Below are 15,622 nucleotides of genomic sequence, written 5' to 3' on the forward strand. Positions count from 1 at the left end.
ATTTAAGCCTGCAATTCAGCTTCTGCAAGCAAACTAGTGCCTAAGCGTATATTTATCTACATAAATGTGGTTATGCTGTAGGAATAAGAAAGTTTTTAATACTTTTTGGTCTCTAAGCTTAATAAAGCTCTCTTATTCAAGAAATATGGAACAAAGACGATGAAAAAGTATGGTCGGTACGTGTATAACACCAACTCGCGATAGTGATACTTACCATCGCCTTCCTTTTCCTTTTCTTCTTGGTCGCCTCCTCCTCAGCGTTGGGCCGTTCGGCCGGTGGCGGCTGGTCGGCCGGGCTGTCTGCTGCGGCGGGCGGGGGCGGGGGCGGCGGCGGGGGCGGGGGCGGCGTGTCGGCGCTGACAGACGGCCGCCGCCGCTCAGAGGCCGGTGACGGGTTGGCCGGCCGACTGTCCTCAGTGTCAGGGTCGGCACTGGCCACCGCCACCACTGCGGCGCAACACCAGGTCACCAGACGGGTCACCAGGTCACCAGACTGGTCACCAGGTCACCAGACGGGTCACCAGGTCACCAGATGGGTCACCAGGACACCAGCCAGGTTATCAGCCCGCGGGACACGTGGGTCATGTCCGACAGGACAGGACACGCTATAGCGCAGGGCAGGACACACCACAGCCAGACGGCAGGTGGCGAAAAAAAAAAAATGGTTCGGCTATTACAACTGACAAGAAACGTTATCTCATCATCAGCATTTTAACACTTTTACGTAGACGCACCAATAAAAGTCAATACAGGCAAAGACAAATGGTTCATTTGGGGTTGGCTTGGTTCAAATGTTTTGTCAAGTCAAAACGCACTAAAAGCACACACATAAAAAGCAAGCATTTAACAAGCGCCTGCAAGTTTATTGAAATGAAGTGGGGTGATTTATATCTCATCTCACCTCGCTGTACAATTCCCTCGGGCTGATTTTCGGTTTCCGTTGAATCTTTTTCCGCAGTCTTTTCATCTCCTTTTCTCTTTTTGTTTGTCTCAAGCTTTTTTCTCTTGAATCTGCTCATCAGCTTGCTCAATGCACTGCCTGTTGGAGTATACAAAAATGAGCCCACATGACTATTAAAATATGGACGATTTGGAAAGCACCTAATGACCTGCCACCATAAAAATAATTTCACTGACACAGATTGCAGCAGGATTTAGGCTCCTTATAGTTTATACAGATCTGGCGAAAAAATAGCCAGCTTAAAATGAGCATGTCCGGTATGTAATGATGTAATGTATGTAATGTATGTATGTAAAATGTATGTATGTAATAAATGTATGTAATGTATGTATGTAAAAAGTAATGATCCGGTCCAATAGGCCTGCCACTTGGCCTCAAAATTCCGTGTACTTCTAAGGTAAGGTAAGGTAAGGTATGTCTGGCATACAAGTAGGTATTCCGATACTCGTATTCATTAAATTAATCTACTGCAATCATGTAAAGTGAACTCAAACGCAGAACCACAAAGAAATTAATCGAAACGATGCAAAATCATCCACCTTTTTAATCTAAATCACCTAACCTAACGCAGACCCGTTTTAAGCGCGTACGGCGAATTAAAGAAAAAAAATAGCGCATTTCAAGACATGCGCTATAGTTCGTTTTTTTTTCAAAAGGGACGCTGGCTCAAAGTATGTTTTTCGAACAAGCACGTGTTTTAGCGAGCAAAACGAGCAAAAACTGAGCCTGAGAAAATCGAACGTCGGCTAATTTTAACATGTGATTTCTTCCCGATAATTTCCATATGTGTGTTTTGGAACCAGATATGAGAACAGTGGTGACGTCATGCTGTCGAACATGTATTGCAATGTAACGTATAACTATCATGGACGGAACCGCTTACTCGATTATAAGCTCGGCAACAGTGAAAAACTAAGTTTCACCCAAATTCGTTGACACTTGTCCCATTGCACGGACATTTGGGTGCCGGCTGCCACCAGTGACGTCATCATAGTATGTTCATTTTTAAGAAACAATTTCCAGCCACTTACCGTGCACAATTTGAAATCGTTTTTTTTTCGGTAAGAAATTCTTGGCCAGACACTGAAGCCGCCAAAACTCACGTGAGAGCTTCGATATTGAACTTTGAGCCAGCGTCCTTTTGAAAAAAAAAACGAACTATAGCAAGTAATCAAGGTCAGAAATCAGTATCACCCACCTTTCTTATTGTCTGCAGTTTTGACATCATCGACATCCTGCGCCTCTTCCTGGGTGTTGTTCGACGACGGAACCGACTGAAAAAGAAGCACCGTCAAATGCAGATAACATCCGTATTGTTGCCATTCCTTTTCTACTATTATCCCTCCTAATCGGTCACCAACGTTGCAACAAATTTGAGCGCAATACACCCAGCCTTTCACGATATGGGATGCACTCCCACACTGATAGCTGGGAATAAATCGCCCGGTGGGTCCTGGGTGCCCACTGCTTAATTGTCTCTTTCGTGCATCGAGAATAGACCGATATTTAACCCGCGCACCGACGGGGGGGCGGATATCCGCCCCCCCTGAGGTTTTTCGCGAATAGCGGGAAAACCGCGGCGCGTAGCGCCGCGAAATTTGGTACGACTATTCCCTCATCAATTTTACACATGGTGTGCAAGTTTGAACCTCCTACCTTTTAAGGTCAGGTCACCAGGTCACTTTGAATGACCCTACCTCAAGTCACTTTTTTGCAACTTTGTCACCGTGCTAGAGCTACAGTAGATGTCGGAGGCCTTTGAAAGTCGCAGGATGTTATTAGGTCATTAGTAGCTACAATTTGTATATCTCGGAATTTTGATATCGGTGACCTAAGGTCAGGTCAATTTCGCGACCTCCCCATTATAAGTCAATGGGGGAAAAATCAACTCCCTGTTTTTACCACTGAAACGGGTCGGAATGGCCCCATATACCATACATGACTTCATATACGATCAACCTTCACTACCTTGAGGTCTGTTTTGCTGTTGGGCAGCTGTGAGGTCATGTGACGTCATCAAAGGTCATCAAAGGTTTTTGGCCAATAACTCCGTACAGGAACAAGATACAGCCATATGGATGGTCTCATTGTGTTCAGCTCGTCAAGACGCATCGAATGATATGCATGCTGACCTCGAGGTCACGTGACCTGAGGTCAACCTTTGACCTTAACCTTTCGAGGTCAACATTAATATCATTCGATGCGGATTGACGAGAGGATCACGATGATGCCCTTAGTTTGTTCTTATCTTGACTAATTCGAAAGTTATTCGAGAAAAACTCTCTCCATATCTAGCGCCGCCATTTTGACTTTTTCGACCCCTGTGACGTCATCTTTGACCTGACCTGAAAATGACCTTAGTAAAAATTGTAGATCTTGACCGTGCGTATCCGATGCCGTTTGCCGCTTGTCGCTATCTTGCTTCGTTCTTGAGATCTCAGGGGGGCGGTCATCCGCACCCCCCGTCGGTGCGAAGTTGGCGCAGACCCCCGTCGGTGCGCGGGTTAACATAAAAGAGCTATTCTACTACAAAAAAAAACGCGAGTCAACCGTCTCAGCGGTGGCTGAAATATAAGTCTTAAAATTAGGTATATGTCCTCTCTAAGCCGAAGTAAGCCCAGGACACTGCAGGGCTCTTCCGCAGCTGCCCAGGCGCCGATACCTGTTCATCTTTCTGGTCGGCTGGCGAGGACGCCGACTGCTGCTCGCCACTGGCCCCGTTTGTTGCAGACCCTCGTGCAGAGCTCGGTGGAAGCATGATTTCCTGGCCGGTCGGCGAGAGGAGCTGCCGAGAGCTGCCCTTCAGCGGCGGCAGGGTCCGGCCACGTGTATGTAGAGCCATCTGACGGCAAGAATAAGTACTAGAGCTGTGAAAAACGGCCGCCACTGGGGGAGGTGGCAGGACTGGAGGACACACAGCACACCTAATTTATGTAGGTATACGGCCTTGCACTTTGCAGCACACACGAGAGCATGACTGGCGAAGGTTTGACGGTTGTCAAAGGTCATGGCCCAACTCACAAGGAATGTCGCATTCTCATAGGTGGATGAGAGCCCCACATCCCTGGTGGATGTGGGGCTGCTCTTCTTCCTGACTTTTCGGCTGGCTCACTCGAAAATAATGAGCCTGCTCCCGAGGAATAAAATCAACGAGCATCTAATTCCACACCGCGGGCATCTGGCAAGCATATAGGAGACGCCGAGCTGCGAGCAGGACAGAGAATGCCCGCATCCGTCCTTTTTATCATCAGGACGAAGCCGTCCACATCCATTTTGCTCTAAACACCTAGGAAGGCCTGTTGGAGATGATCGCCATTCGCCAGCCCTACTAAGTACCTACTTTGTGGTGTTCAGCTTAGACAAATGCCAACCTTATTGTCTGATCAAGTTCTACAATAAAGGTTACTGTGAGATCACTAGAGGTAATTTGTTTAACCCTCGCCGGACCTATTGGTTTTTTACATACGCGCCGGCCGAGGGGGGGGGGGGGCGGGTACGACCCCCCCCCCCCCCTCGCCGTTTCGCCCCTGGTGGAGCTAGCGCGTCGCGGAAAAACGAGCGTGTGCGCCGTTACGAGACGCAGAGATTGGTACCCGATTTTAAGGTCCTAGGTCAACCGGTGACCTCTGAGGTCAGGTCAAGTGCCCCAGGGTACGGTTCAGTTTTTGGTGAATAACTTCGCAAAAAACGGCCGGAGAGCCGCGATTTTGGCAGCATCGTGTTCGCCTCGCTCAGGCGCGTCGAATGATATACTTTTTGTTCGGTTCAGGTCAACTTGAGGTGTTGACCTCAGGTCAAGGTCAGGTCAGCACCTCCAGGTCACGAAGTTGGTCGAAAGAGGTCATGTCGCATATCATTCGATTCGGCAGGTCTTCCTGAGTCCATTTGTGGCTTTCTCGACTCGCTAGCTCAATTTGATCGGGAGTTATTGACGAAAAACTAATATGACCTTGATGACGTCATAAATGACGTCACGGAAGGTCAACATTGCAAAAGTGACGCATCTAACCTTGCAAGGAGTGCATCAAATCACGATTCTGTGTGCTTGAGATAGTTGGAGATCGTTCCCGGCGCCAGAATAGCAGTTTTCATTTTTCCCCATTGACTTATTATGGTGAGGTCACGAAAATGACCTGACCTCATATGACCTTTAGGAAAAATCCGAGATATACAAGTTGTGAGACTCATAATGGATACAAGATCCTGCAAGTTTGATTTCCCTGTGACATCTCCTCTGGCAGTGAGGGCGTTGCGAAGTTGCGACATCTGAAGACCGTGCAGAGGTTCACTTATGACGTCATAGGTCAGTGACCTGACCTGACCCAAAAATGCGGTTGGTGTCAAAAGATGCGGCTTGGATCAAAGGTCAGGTATGCCAAGTTTCAGCTCTCTATCGCCAGCGTGTTCGGAGCTATCGCGAAAAAACCCTATGGGGGGGCGGCACCCGCCCCCCCCCCCCTCGGCCGGCGAGGGTTAAAATCAAGCAGATTCCAAGCAAATCCTCTCGCCGTTTCGTCCCACTTGAACAAGCCTTTTGGAAAAGGCGAGGGAGCGTATGCGCCGTTACAAGACGCAGCTATCTGGTAGGTACACGATTTTAAGGTCTTAGGTCGACCGGTGACCTCTCAGGGAATGTCAAGTGCCACAGAGGTAGGTATGGGTTTGGTTGTTGGTAAACGACTTCGCCAGAAAAGGTATCAGAGCCACGATTTTGGCACCATTGTGTTCGCCATGCTCAGGCGAGTCGAATGATATACTATTTGCTTGGGTTAGGTCACCTTATGGTGTTGACCTCGGATCAGAGTCAGGTCAGCCACTCAGGTGACGAAGCTGGTCAAAGGAGTTCAAAACGCATAGCATTCGATTCAGCAGGTTTCCCGAGTCCATTGGTGCTCTGTCTTGACTCGCCAGCTCAATTTGATCAGGAGTTATTGACGAATGTCTTACTCCCATTACCTCAGTTACGTCATAAATGGCGTCACGCAAGGTCAAACGACGCAAAAGTGAAACAAGGACCTTGCAAGCACGGCTTGAAATCACAATTATATGCGCTTAAGAGGTAGATTTAGCTCATTCCCGGCGCCAAAGCAACAGTTTCCATAGGTATATTTCCCCCTTTGACTGAGGTAGGTATGCACAATTATGAGGTGAGTTTCCTTATACGGAGCTGGACAGACGGAAGGCATCTGCGACATCTATATACCAGCATCTGCGGCCGTCAGCTCGACAGGCCGAGCGTCATCCCGCCATCCTCCGTCGGGGCGCCGTCGGCCGCTGGGCCGTTGACCCCGCGCTGGCCCTGACCGTGGGGTGGGGATGGCCGCCGCCCGACCCGGTCGGGCGCACCGGTCTCCTCTCTCGGCAGCACACAGCGGCGGCCCGGGATAGACGGCGGCGGCGCGGCGGATGGACGACCAGAAGAGCCGTCACATGGTGATTGTGCAGTGCACGGGGAGAGGCAGTGCTGCTTTGTGATTCCCCAGGCTCAAAACGCATCGTACGGTGTTGAAAATTGTTTGAAGGTAAGAGGCGTTTTTCGCGCGCATGATTTCTTTCAAAAATGTCCAGTAGGACCGAGTGCATGCTGTTCAATGTTAATTCCAAGGCTATAAAATTAAGGTAAACAAGAAAAAACGGGATTTTCTTGCACTTCCTTCAGAATTTGCCTTTGCCCAGTAACATCTCAATAACGGATAATAAATATTTATATCGAATATCGTCAATGGCTGCAAAAATGTTTAAAGTTTTTAGCCCGAGATACCGATTTAACTTTTGCCTGCCCTGCCCACACCACCGACCTAACCACGACCCTGACCTCGCCCTGCCCGGCCCCGCTCCATCAGGGACGGCGATGGCGCTCCCTGGCCAGTGGGTGGCCAGTGTGCCGTGGCGTTCGGTCCGCCGGAACCGGGTAGCGCTGGCGGCAGCGCTGACCACCCTCGGCGTGGGCCTGCTGACCCTCCTGTCCGCCCAGCACGCCGTCATCAGCAGCTCAACCTCTCAGCAGCAGCAGCCGCAGCAACCGATCAGCAAACGGTGGGTGGTTGGATGACTAATGTTATTGGTGGCAAACTTTTCGCTTCGATATAGAACGCATTCACCTATCAGGATCAACTAAAAGGTATTTTGTATATAATTAGATAAGTAAAAGAAATTGACCTTTTCCACGACATTAAAAATGCAAATAAAATTACGACATTAACCCGCGCCCCACTGGGGTCTGTGTATAACACGCCCTACTGGGGGGGGGGCTATTCATAGCCCCCCCTCCTAACTCCGAAACTACTGGGCCGATCGTCAAAATTCAAACGGCGTCTGATAGCCCCGGAAAAACTGTCGAGCGAAACCTAATTTCATTGACCTCCAGGTCACCGATGACGTCACAGGTCAGGTCAAAGAAAAAATTATTAGCACTTTGGCTTGTTCACATTTTGGGCTCTGGCCGCCGTCTTACAAGTCAGATCAGGCTCATTTTTGGTTTCCACACTCGTGAACAGATGCTCTAGATACCTTGAGGGTACCAAACTTGTACTTTGATTTTCAGGTCAGGGTCAGGTCATCACAGGTCACGAAAATATTATATCATGGGTCGGTCACGTGACACATGTTTTATGGTCCATTTAGGCCATAGATTTCGAATTTGATGTCGTCTGTGTCATTCAAGGTCATTTTGAGTCGAAATTAGCTTAGGTCAGGTCACTTTCAGGTCAAAAAAGGTCAAATTTTGAAGTTGAAACTTTTCAACAAAAAAGGTGTCTATTGGATGCAGTTTGAGCTCAGGAACACGATGGTGCCATTTATATTGGTGTACGATGCCAAATACGTACTGAAAAATTGATTTGAAAAATTAATAATTGTGAATTTTTTGCAATAATGCGTATAACTTGGCCATTTTTGAAGATATTTAGCTAAAACTTGCTAGAGTTAGTCATAATCATGCGTTCTGTCACATACCTATATTCCGGTTTTTTCGAAAAGTCAAAAAGTTTTTGAAAAAAAATATAAAAATATAAATTTTGAATATTATTATATAAAATTTTCGGAATTTTCAAAATTTTGAAAATCCGAGATAGCAGTTTGATAGCGCGGTCAATTCTGAGTTCCTTCATGCAAAGAAATTGGATCTAGCTTAAAAACTGAGCACTTGGGAGCGATTGCCGTGGTTCAATGTTTTGCGTCGAAATCGGACGAACATGACGTCACTCTGACGTCATTTCCGGCCGACCTATGGTAGCTACGAAGTTCAAATTTTGACACAAGGTGTCAAATTGATGCAGCCGAAGGTACTGAAAGTTTGGCGTCGATTCGTCAAGCGGTTTGGAAGTTATTGCAGAAAAACGGGAGGGGGGGCTATAAATAGCCCCCCCCCCAGTGGGGCGCGGGTTAAAATACATTATTCGGCTTTTTGCATTTTTAATGTCGAGGAAAAGGTCAATTTCTTTTACTTATCTAATTATGCCTATTCAATATGTTCCGCGCTAGAGCACTTAACAATGTTACCAATAGGTACTTTGTTTCCTCTGAGCCTCTGTATGCCTTTGTCTGAGTCCCTCTGTGCACCGTCTATGTTTGAGGTCAATGTGTGAGCTAATTGCCAACAAGGATCACTACACAGCTCTACTGTGTCCAGGAAAGCAATGGTTTCCACTACTTACCTAAATGCTAAAATGCTCATGTTTCCCACAGGCCATATCTGTCATTTTGTTACACGAGCACACATACCGATATCCTCCCATGCTGATGCTCCGTGTAATGCTATTTATTGCCAGGTTCCTGCCGGCCGGTGGGGTGGCGGAGACAGGTGCCATCATCTCGCACCTGCTGAGCCAGCGGTGGCGCCAGGGCGCCGAGACGGCCCGCGCGCTGTTCTCCTACCTGGAGCAGCCGGAGCCGTGCTGCCAGCACCTGGGTGACGCCGGGGCGCGCGACCCGCCCTTCTGCCTGGACCCGGCTCTGGCTCCCGGCGGCCGCAGCTGTCTGGTCTACTCGTTCGGCCTCTCCGCCGAGCTCAGCTTCGAGCGAGCGCTGGCGGCGCGCGGCTGTGAGGTGCACGCGTTCGACCCGCGCTGGCCGGCCGGCGAGGGGCGCGGCGAGGCCGGTATCACCTTCCACCGGCGCGCGCTCTCCGGTGAGAACGAGACCAGCGAGGCCGGCTGGCACCGGGCCACCTTCGGCCAGACTCTGCGCGAACTGGGACACGCCGGCCGTGCTATAGACTACCTGCGCGTGGACGTGGTGGGTGCCGAGTGGACTTGGCTGGACGCAGAGGAGGAGCAGGCGCTGCGGCAGGTCCGACAGCTCGGCATGGTCGTCTACTTCAACGACCTGGCCGGAATAGAGGAGACCTCGCAGAGAAACCGAAACTACATGCTGAGCTGGTACTACGATACGTTCGGGCAGCTCTTCGATCTGGGATTCTGTCTGGTGAGCTCGCGGGAAGACGCTGATAACCCGCGGCGCCGCAGGATTCCCGGACTGGCAGAGGAAAAGGCCACTATATGGGAGCTGATTTGGGTGCGGCGGTGAATCGCAGATATCTATGGACAATAACAGTGTATTCGTGCTTAGTGCGCGTTCGACCAAAACTGTGCATTGGTGTGTTGTGTATGTTGATGCCAAAAGCTCATAGATTTAATTGAATCAAGTACTGTTGTCGTGTGATGTGTTTTGCATCCAATGCATTTCTCATGGCAATCATCGATTGAAGATGGTGCCGCTGATTGTGAAAGAACTTTCAGGTCCGCACATAAAGAAACATTACCAGGCTCGATAGTCGATACTTTACTGAATTGCTCGTAGTGGTTTTGAGACGTCCCGTTAAATCGGAGAGGGACAAGTTCGCCCAAAGTTGCTCAAGGTAAATGAGCTACCACATGTTAATTCCTCTTAGCTATGATAGCTACAAGCATCATAATCGAGCAAATTGTCGAAAGTTACGACGAAGAATCGCCTGACCCCTACGGAACGGACCTCGTGCTGCGTTCGCCACACAACCGAGCGGAACGAACTGTAAGTTTAGTATACACACCAGATATGCATGCCTTCATGAGCAAACACCGTAGTGCATAGATAGGCAAGTATAAGTAAGAAAAAAGAAACACACAAACACACATACACACACCCCCAGCAGGCTAGCTGACCTCTCGTTCCCTGCGGCGCTGCCGGGCCGAGCTGTGTACGTCATCCGAGGGCGGGGGCAGACCATTGGCGATCAGCTGCTGCGGGCTCCTCCGTCCAGGAGATACCGGCCGGCGCTCCACCAGTACCATGGTCTGGCAGCCGCCCAGGACGACCTGTCGAGCCGCGCTAGGACGGTCACCGACCAGCGGTGCCCGTGCAGCTGAGGGTGATTCAAAGCCCGGCTTCCGCTTCCTGTCTCGGCTGATATCTTATATCGGTCTAAGGGTGACATTTACGATTTCTTCCTCGAAACGGTACGGGACCCATTTAACTTCCGCTCTAACGACACCAGCCTGCCAGTGCCGTTCTGAGCCTGGTGACAAGGGACTCGACTTCCTACACCATAGCAGCCTGCAGTAGCTCCGGCTCCCCAGTTAGGTGAGGCTCGCCTCCCAACCACACCGGTACCTAACCAGCCATTGGTGCCGCTAACTCACCATGGCGACGTGCAGGTGGCGCACCTCGCTGGCAGGCTGGGGAGTGAACACGTTGCTCTCCTCATCTCCGGTGCAGAGCTTCCCGTGACGCGAGTCGCCGAACGTCAGCAGCTGGTGGTCCTCTGTCAGCAGGAAATTGAACAGGTGTGCGATTACACTGGATAAATCGGTAGGAATGTGACGTCTAATGGGCGCTGTATAGTCGTCTTATTCAGGCCTGGTAGGTAAGGCCCAAGCATGACCAACAATTTGCATGCTGCTGTAAGATAAGACATAGCATAAGAACACATTGAACAGTCATGCCAGATCCGTCACTATCTACATCTTCTATATACCGTATAGGTGCTGCCAGATGCACAACTATATTAATCGGTGTTCGTCACCTACCTTTGATCACCTGCCGACCTCTTGTATCTGCACCAATATACCACGGCACACACCTGTGACAACGGCGGAGTGGCAGTGGCCGGCGGCCACCTCCCGGGCGCGCAGCTGGCCCAGACTGAGCAGCTGCGGTGTGGGGGCCGTCAGGAGACGACTGCCCAGGCCGAGCTGCCCCTGGCTGCCGCCGCCGAAACACCACACCTCGCCCGACTCTGCAGCGGCGGGCCGAGAGGGTAAAGACGGGTCGAAAACGGGTCGAAAAGTGCCGATATGCTGCATGAATATTTGCTTCATCTAATATCAAATGTAGGTATATTTGTACAGTCCACAGCAGAAGTAATGTGTGGTTTCAGTCATGGGTATGTTCTGCTTCTGAAGCCTAGGAACGATTAGCCAGACTGCAACGAGACTTTAAATGCAGCTTACATGTATCTTCACCCTTGCAGCTACAACTTTATCTATTGACGTCTTCTTTTCAATCAGTCCGCATTTAAAAATCGTCGGTCAAAGCCATCCGTTGAGATTGGTAAAACCACACATTACTTTAGCGGTGGGATGTACCTATAACGTTTATTTTAATGGAATCGAAAGTAATATTAGCTTTTATGCTAAGCATGACACCACGTTCACATGTTCGCCTACATCAGACCGATTTGAAATCAATCACGAGACTCATCAGCTCTGCGTATGTATATTATTTTTCCATACTTTTTTGCTTATATATGTTACGGGCCAAGTGCGAATGCTAGTCCGTTTGCGAACGGACTAGTCCATTCGCGAATGGACTAGGCCGTTTGCGAATGGCAGTCCGTTTGCAAACGGACTAGTCCGTTTGCGAATGGCCGGCCATTCGCGAATGGCCTAGGCCGTTTGCGAACGGACGGGTTTGTGGCGTTGCACTTAGCCGCCGGAAGCATGGATCCTCGGATTGGGGTACGATTCCGAATGAATGGGGGACCGCTGGTCGATGCAGGGGCGTCGCCGACGGGGGGGGGGGGGGTCGGAGGGGTCCGGACCCGCCCCCCCCCCCCCCACACACACACACATTCTTGAAAATATGCCGGTTCGACGCCCCCCCCCCCCCTCCCCCACACACTTTTGGCCACGAAAATCGATCAAGAATAAAATAAAATATTTTAAAAACGATTTTGGTGCATTCTCAAAATAAAATTGTCTAAATCCGAGGAGTATTCAGAAACGAATTATTCGACACCAGTAATACATATGTATATGATCGGTAGCTTTCGGGGGCTGCTGCCTCCTTCATCAGCCTGCTTTTTAAATGCATTAGAACACAAGACAATACGTTTCAAACATGTCTACCAAAAAGTAAACCGCCACGAGGAAAAGTTGTAACGGTACGTCTCAAGCATAGATGTACAAAACAGTTTGATACATGATAACAAATAATAACACATAATTAAGTCGCCATCGTCCGTAACATCCGTAATAAAACATTCGACATTAATTGTGATCCGTGGTCGTAACGTTCGAGTTCGTGATTATTACGAACTCGATTGTTACTCGATTAATGTGTCATGACCCCGATTGTGCGAACTCGATTGTCACGGCCACGGATCACGAACTCGTTTGTTACGACCACGGATCACAATTAATGTCGAATGTTTTATTACGGATGTTACGGACGATGGCGACTTAATTATGTGTTATTATTTGTTATCATGTATCAAACTGTTTTGTGCATCCATGCTTGATACGTACCGTTACAACTTTTCCTCGTGGCGGTTTACTTTTTGGTAGACATGCTTGAAACGTATTGTCTTGTGTTCTAATGCATTTAAAAAGCAGGCTGATGAAGGAGGCAGCAGCCCCCGAAAGCTACCGATCATATACATATTACTGGTGTCGAATAATTCGTTTCTGAATATTTACCATGTCCCAGTACAACAATTCAATATTTAAAATAAATCCGAGGAGTTTTCAGTATTTGGTGGGAATTACTTTGACTGACCGTCCGACCAGATCCCCTAGTCGAAAATCCGTGGCGACGCCACTGCGTCTATATGTTTAGTTTGTTCTCCGGAGCAGATCTGCGAGCTGGCGCAACTCTGGGTTAACCCTATTAGTGGCAGGCTCCTGGCTACCCCATATTAGTGGCAGGGGGGGGGGGGGCTGTTTACGACCCCCCCTTGATATCTCGAGATCTAACCGGCCGATTTTCAAAATTCAAACGGCATTCGATTTGGCTCAACGAGATCTACATTTCTAAAAAAATAAAATTAAAAAATGTCAATAGGGGGGGGGGGGTAGAGGGGGGTAAAAACGGGCAAATTGCAGATACATTTTAGACTGTTTATCACGGCCAGGTTTCTGAACCAATCTTAACGCAACTTTTGCCGATCGATAGAGAATGAACCAGGAATTCACACGGATCCTCAAAATATGCATTTTCAAAAATCATAGGCGGATACAGATCATTGAGATTGGGGGTACACAAAAAGTATAGTAAATAAGGTTTTTGTTGGTACTGTTTCTAAAAAGGGTGGCAATGGTCTTGTTATGTTACAATTTTCTTATGAGAGAACGACTAAAATTGTATTGGTCATGCATAGGCGGTGTCAGGGCACCTATGTTGGGAGGTAAAAAATAACCCCCCTTTTTGGACGCCTGGATCCGCCTATTATAGCAAAAACGTGTCAAAAGAGGATGCACAATAACTTTGTATATGTTATCACATGATACCTTTCATTCACTGTTCGTAAAACTGGTGCAGCATCGTGATCTTCGCCCAAATGACTCGCTTCACGAATAGGACCCCCCAATTCCCAGTGCTCTGGAGCCGCCCCTGGTAAAGTTATGAACTTGAAATTTTCAGGGAATGTGCCCAATTTAGTTTTAGGAAAAGTCAGATAATTTTAGCATCGTAGCTTCAGCGGTTTCGGAGATATTCCCGAAAAACCTGAGGGGTGGATAAAAACAACCCCCCCCCTGCCACTAATAGGGTTAAGGTCTCCACACACCTGGTCCATTCGGGATGCGACTTTCCGCTGAACCCTGCACAACGCGGAAATTATAGCAACGTGTTGCCGCTGGCCAGGCTTCGGCCACCGATCTGGATCTGGGGAGGTCAAATATCCCCGTGACCTTCGAACAGCGGAGAGTCGCGTGGTGTGCGGAGACCATTAGTACCGTGCTCCGGGCTCCCCGCTGATGACCCGACCTGACCTTGGTCGAGTTTGTGGCGCTCGATTCATTCTGCTCTGGTGTGGTGTACCGGGACGGTGCGGCTTTTTTCACGCATCGCTTTCGCGCTTTTGCATGCATCATTTCACACGGGACTTTGCACATGCCAAGTTGACTTGCCAAGTTGACGTCACTTTGCTGGATATTTCGCACTTTGCCTGACTTCGCACTTGGACTGGGAGCATAAACGCCCGTCCATTCGCAAACGGCCTAGGCCAACTGCAATAACGCACATGGACTAGTCCATTCGCAAACGGCCTAGTCCAAGTGCGTTATCGCACTTGGACTAGGCCATTCGCGAATGGACTAGCCTTCGCACTTGGCCCGCAACATATACACTGTGATTTTTCCAATCCATTACACAACACATCCCGCAACCCGGGTCAAAAGTCGAAAGTTATAGTTCCGTCGGGTAAATCCGGTCGCAAGCCCCCTGACATAGCGCCGGGAGCGGACAGATACACCGGACGCACGCTTGCGGTTAGTATGGGCCGTCACTGCAGCTGACCTGTGAGCGCCACAGTGTGCTGGCCGCCGCAGCCGACCCTGGTGACCGAGCCGAGTCGCGGCACCGCCGTGGGACGGCTGCGGCCCTCCCGGTCCCCCAGACCCAGCTGACCGTCGTCGTTCTCACCGAACGTGTACAGCTCTCCGCTGACTGTGAGACCAGAGAGAAGGACAGCGGTCAGATACCTACAACTAACTGTTGCCGACAGGTAGCACTCAGATCAAAACATACAGATTTGTCGGCTAACGGCTCTATTGTTGACAGACATCAGACTACTACTAAAACCAAGGCCCCACTGAAACATGAATATTCTTGTGTTATGAGGTTATCCGTGGAGCCAACAAATAACTAAATGCACTTACTTATGCCGGATCGCGGATTTGTTGGCTCCACCGATAACCTCATAACACAAATATGTCCTCTTAAATAATCAGCATGAATATTCTTGTTTCGCTGGGTTAGGCCATTTCGGTCTGACGAGACCATTTCAAGGCCGGAAGGATGATAGGAATTAGGGGGAGACTACTGGGTGAGCGCCCTAGTGAGTGGTGAGTCTCCGGAGCTGGGCCCGTCCAGAGGACAGGCCAACCAGCCCCCCCCCCCCCCCCCGGTCCCAATCACTCACCGCACCCGGCTACGGGCGTGCTCTTACGGAGGTTCCCGCATGGGATAAAGCTGCCCGCCTAACCCGGGACAGTCGGTTGAGACTTGAGGTGTGGAGGAGAAGGATTTGAATGTTCTGAGCCAGGAAAGAAACGACGGAATAATGATACATGAATATTCGGACAGAAGCGTCGCGACATCTGTATTGGTCAGATTACCTACAGGGTGATTTTTTTTTAACTGTTAAAAAGTAAACGTCAATGGTGGTCCCTAAATCGAAAAATCGCGTGCAAAAAAGCAATGCACGTGATAGATAAATCTGGGACATTTTGTATGGTGTCATCC

At 49.3% G+C, this 15,622-nt stretch overlaps 1 protein-coding gene across 1 annotated transcript; it reads left to right on the forward strand.

Annotated features, from left to right (window-relative positions):
- Nucleotides 1-6,266: 6,266 nt before the first annotated feature.
- Nucleotides 6,267-9,733, forward strand: LOC122380700 (methyltransferase-like protein 24). The gene is made up of 3 exons (XM_043364088.1): nt 6,267-6,483; nt 6,805-6,997; nt 8,731-9,733. The coding sequence occupies exons 2-3, from the start codon at nt 6,813-6,815 to the stop codon at nt 9,485-9,487; spliced, it is 942 nt and encodes a 313-aa protein (XP_043220023.1). The 5' UTR covers nt 6,267-6,483; nt 6,805-6,812; the 3' UTR covers nt 9,488-9,733.
- Nucleotides 9,734-15,622: the final 5,889 nt, after the last annotated feature.

The sequence above is a fragment of the Amphibalanus amphitrite genome, unplaced genomic scaffold, assembly GCF_019059575.1.
Source record: "Amphibalanus amphitrite isolate SeventyFive unplaced genomic scaffold, NRLGWU_Aamphi_draft 000105F_arrow, whole genome shotgun sequence".
Classification (NCBI taxonomy): Eukaryota; Metazoa; Arthropoda; class Thecostraca; order Balanomorpha; family Balanidae; genus Amphibalanus; species Amphibalanus amphitrite.

What these genes read in the sequence shown, in the direction of transcription:
- LOC122380700 (XM_043364088.1), top strand. Translation starts at nt 6,813, where the DNA reads ATGGCGCTCCCTGGCCAGTGGGTGGCCAGTGTGCCGTGGCGTTCGGTC. An exon ending in CAGCAACCGATCAGCAAACG is followed by an intron (nt 6,998 to 8,730) that starts GTGGGTGGTTGG and finishes ATTTATTGCCAG; the next exon opens with GTTCCTGCCGGCCGGTGGGG.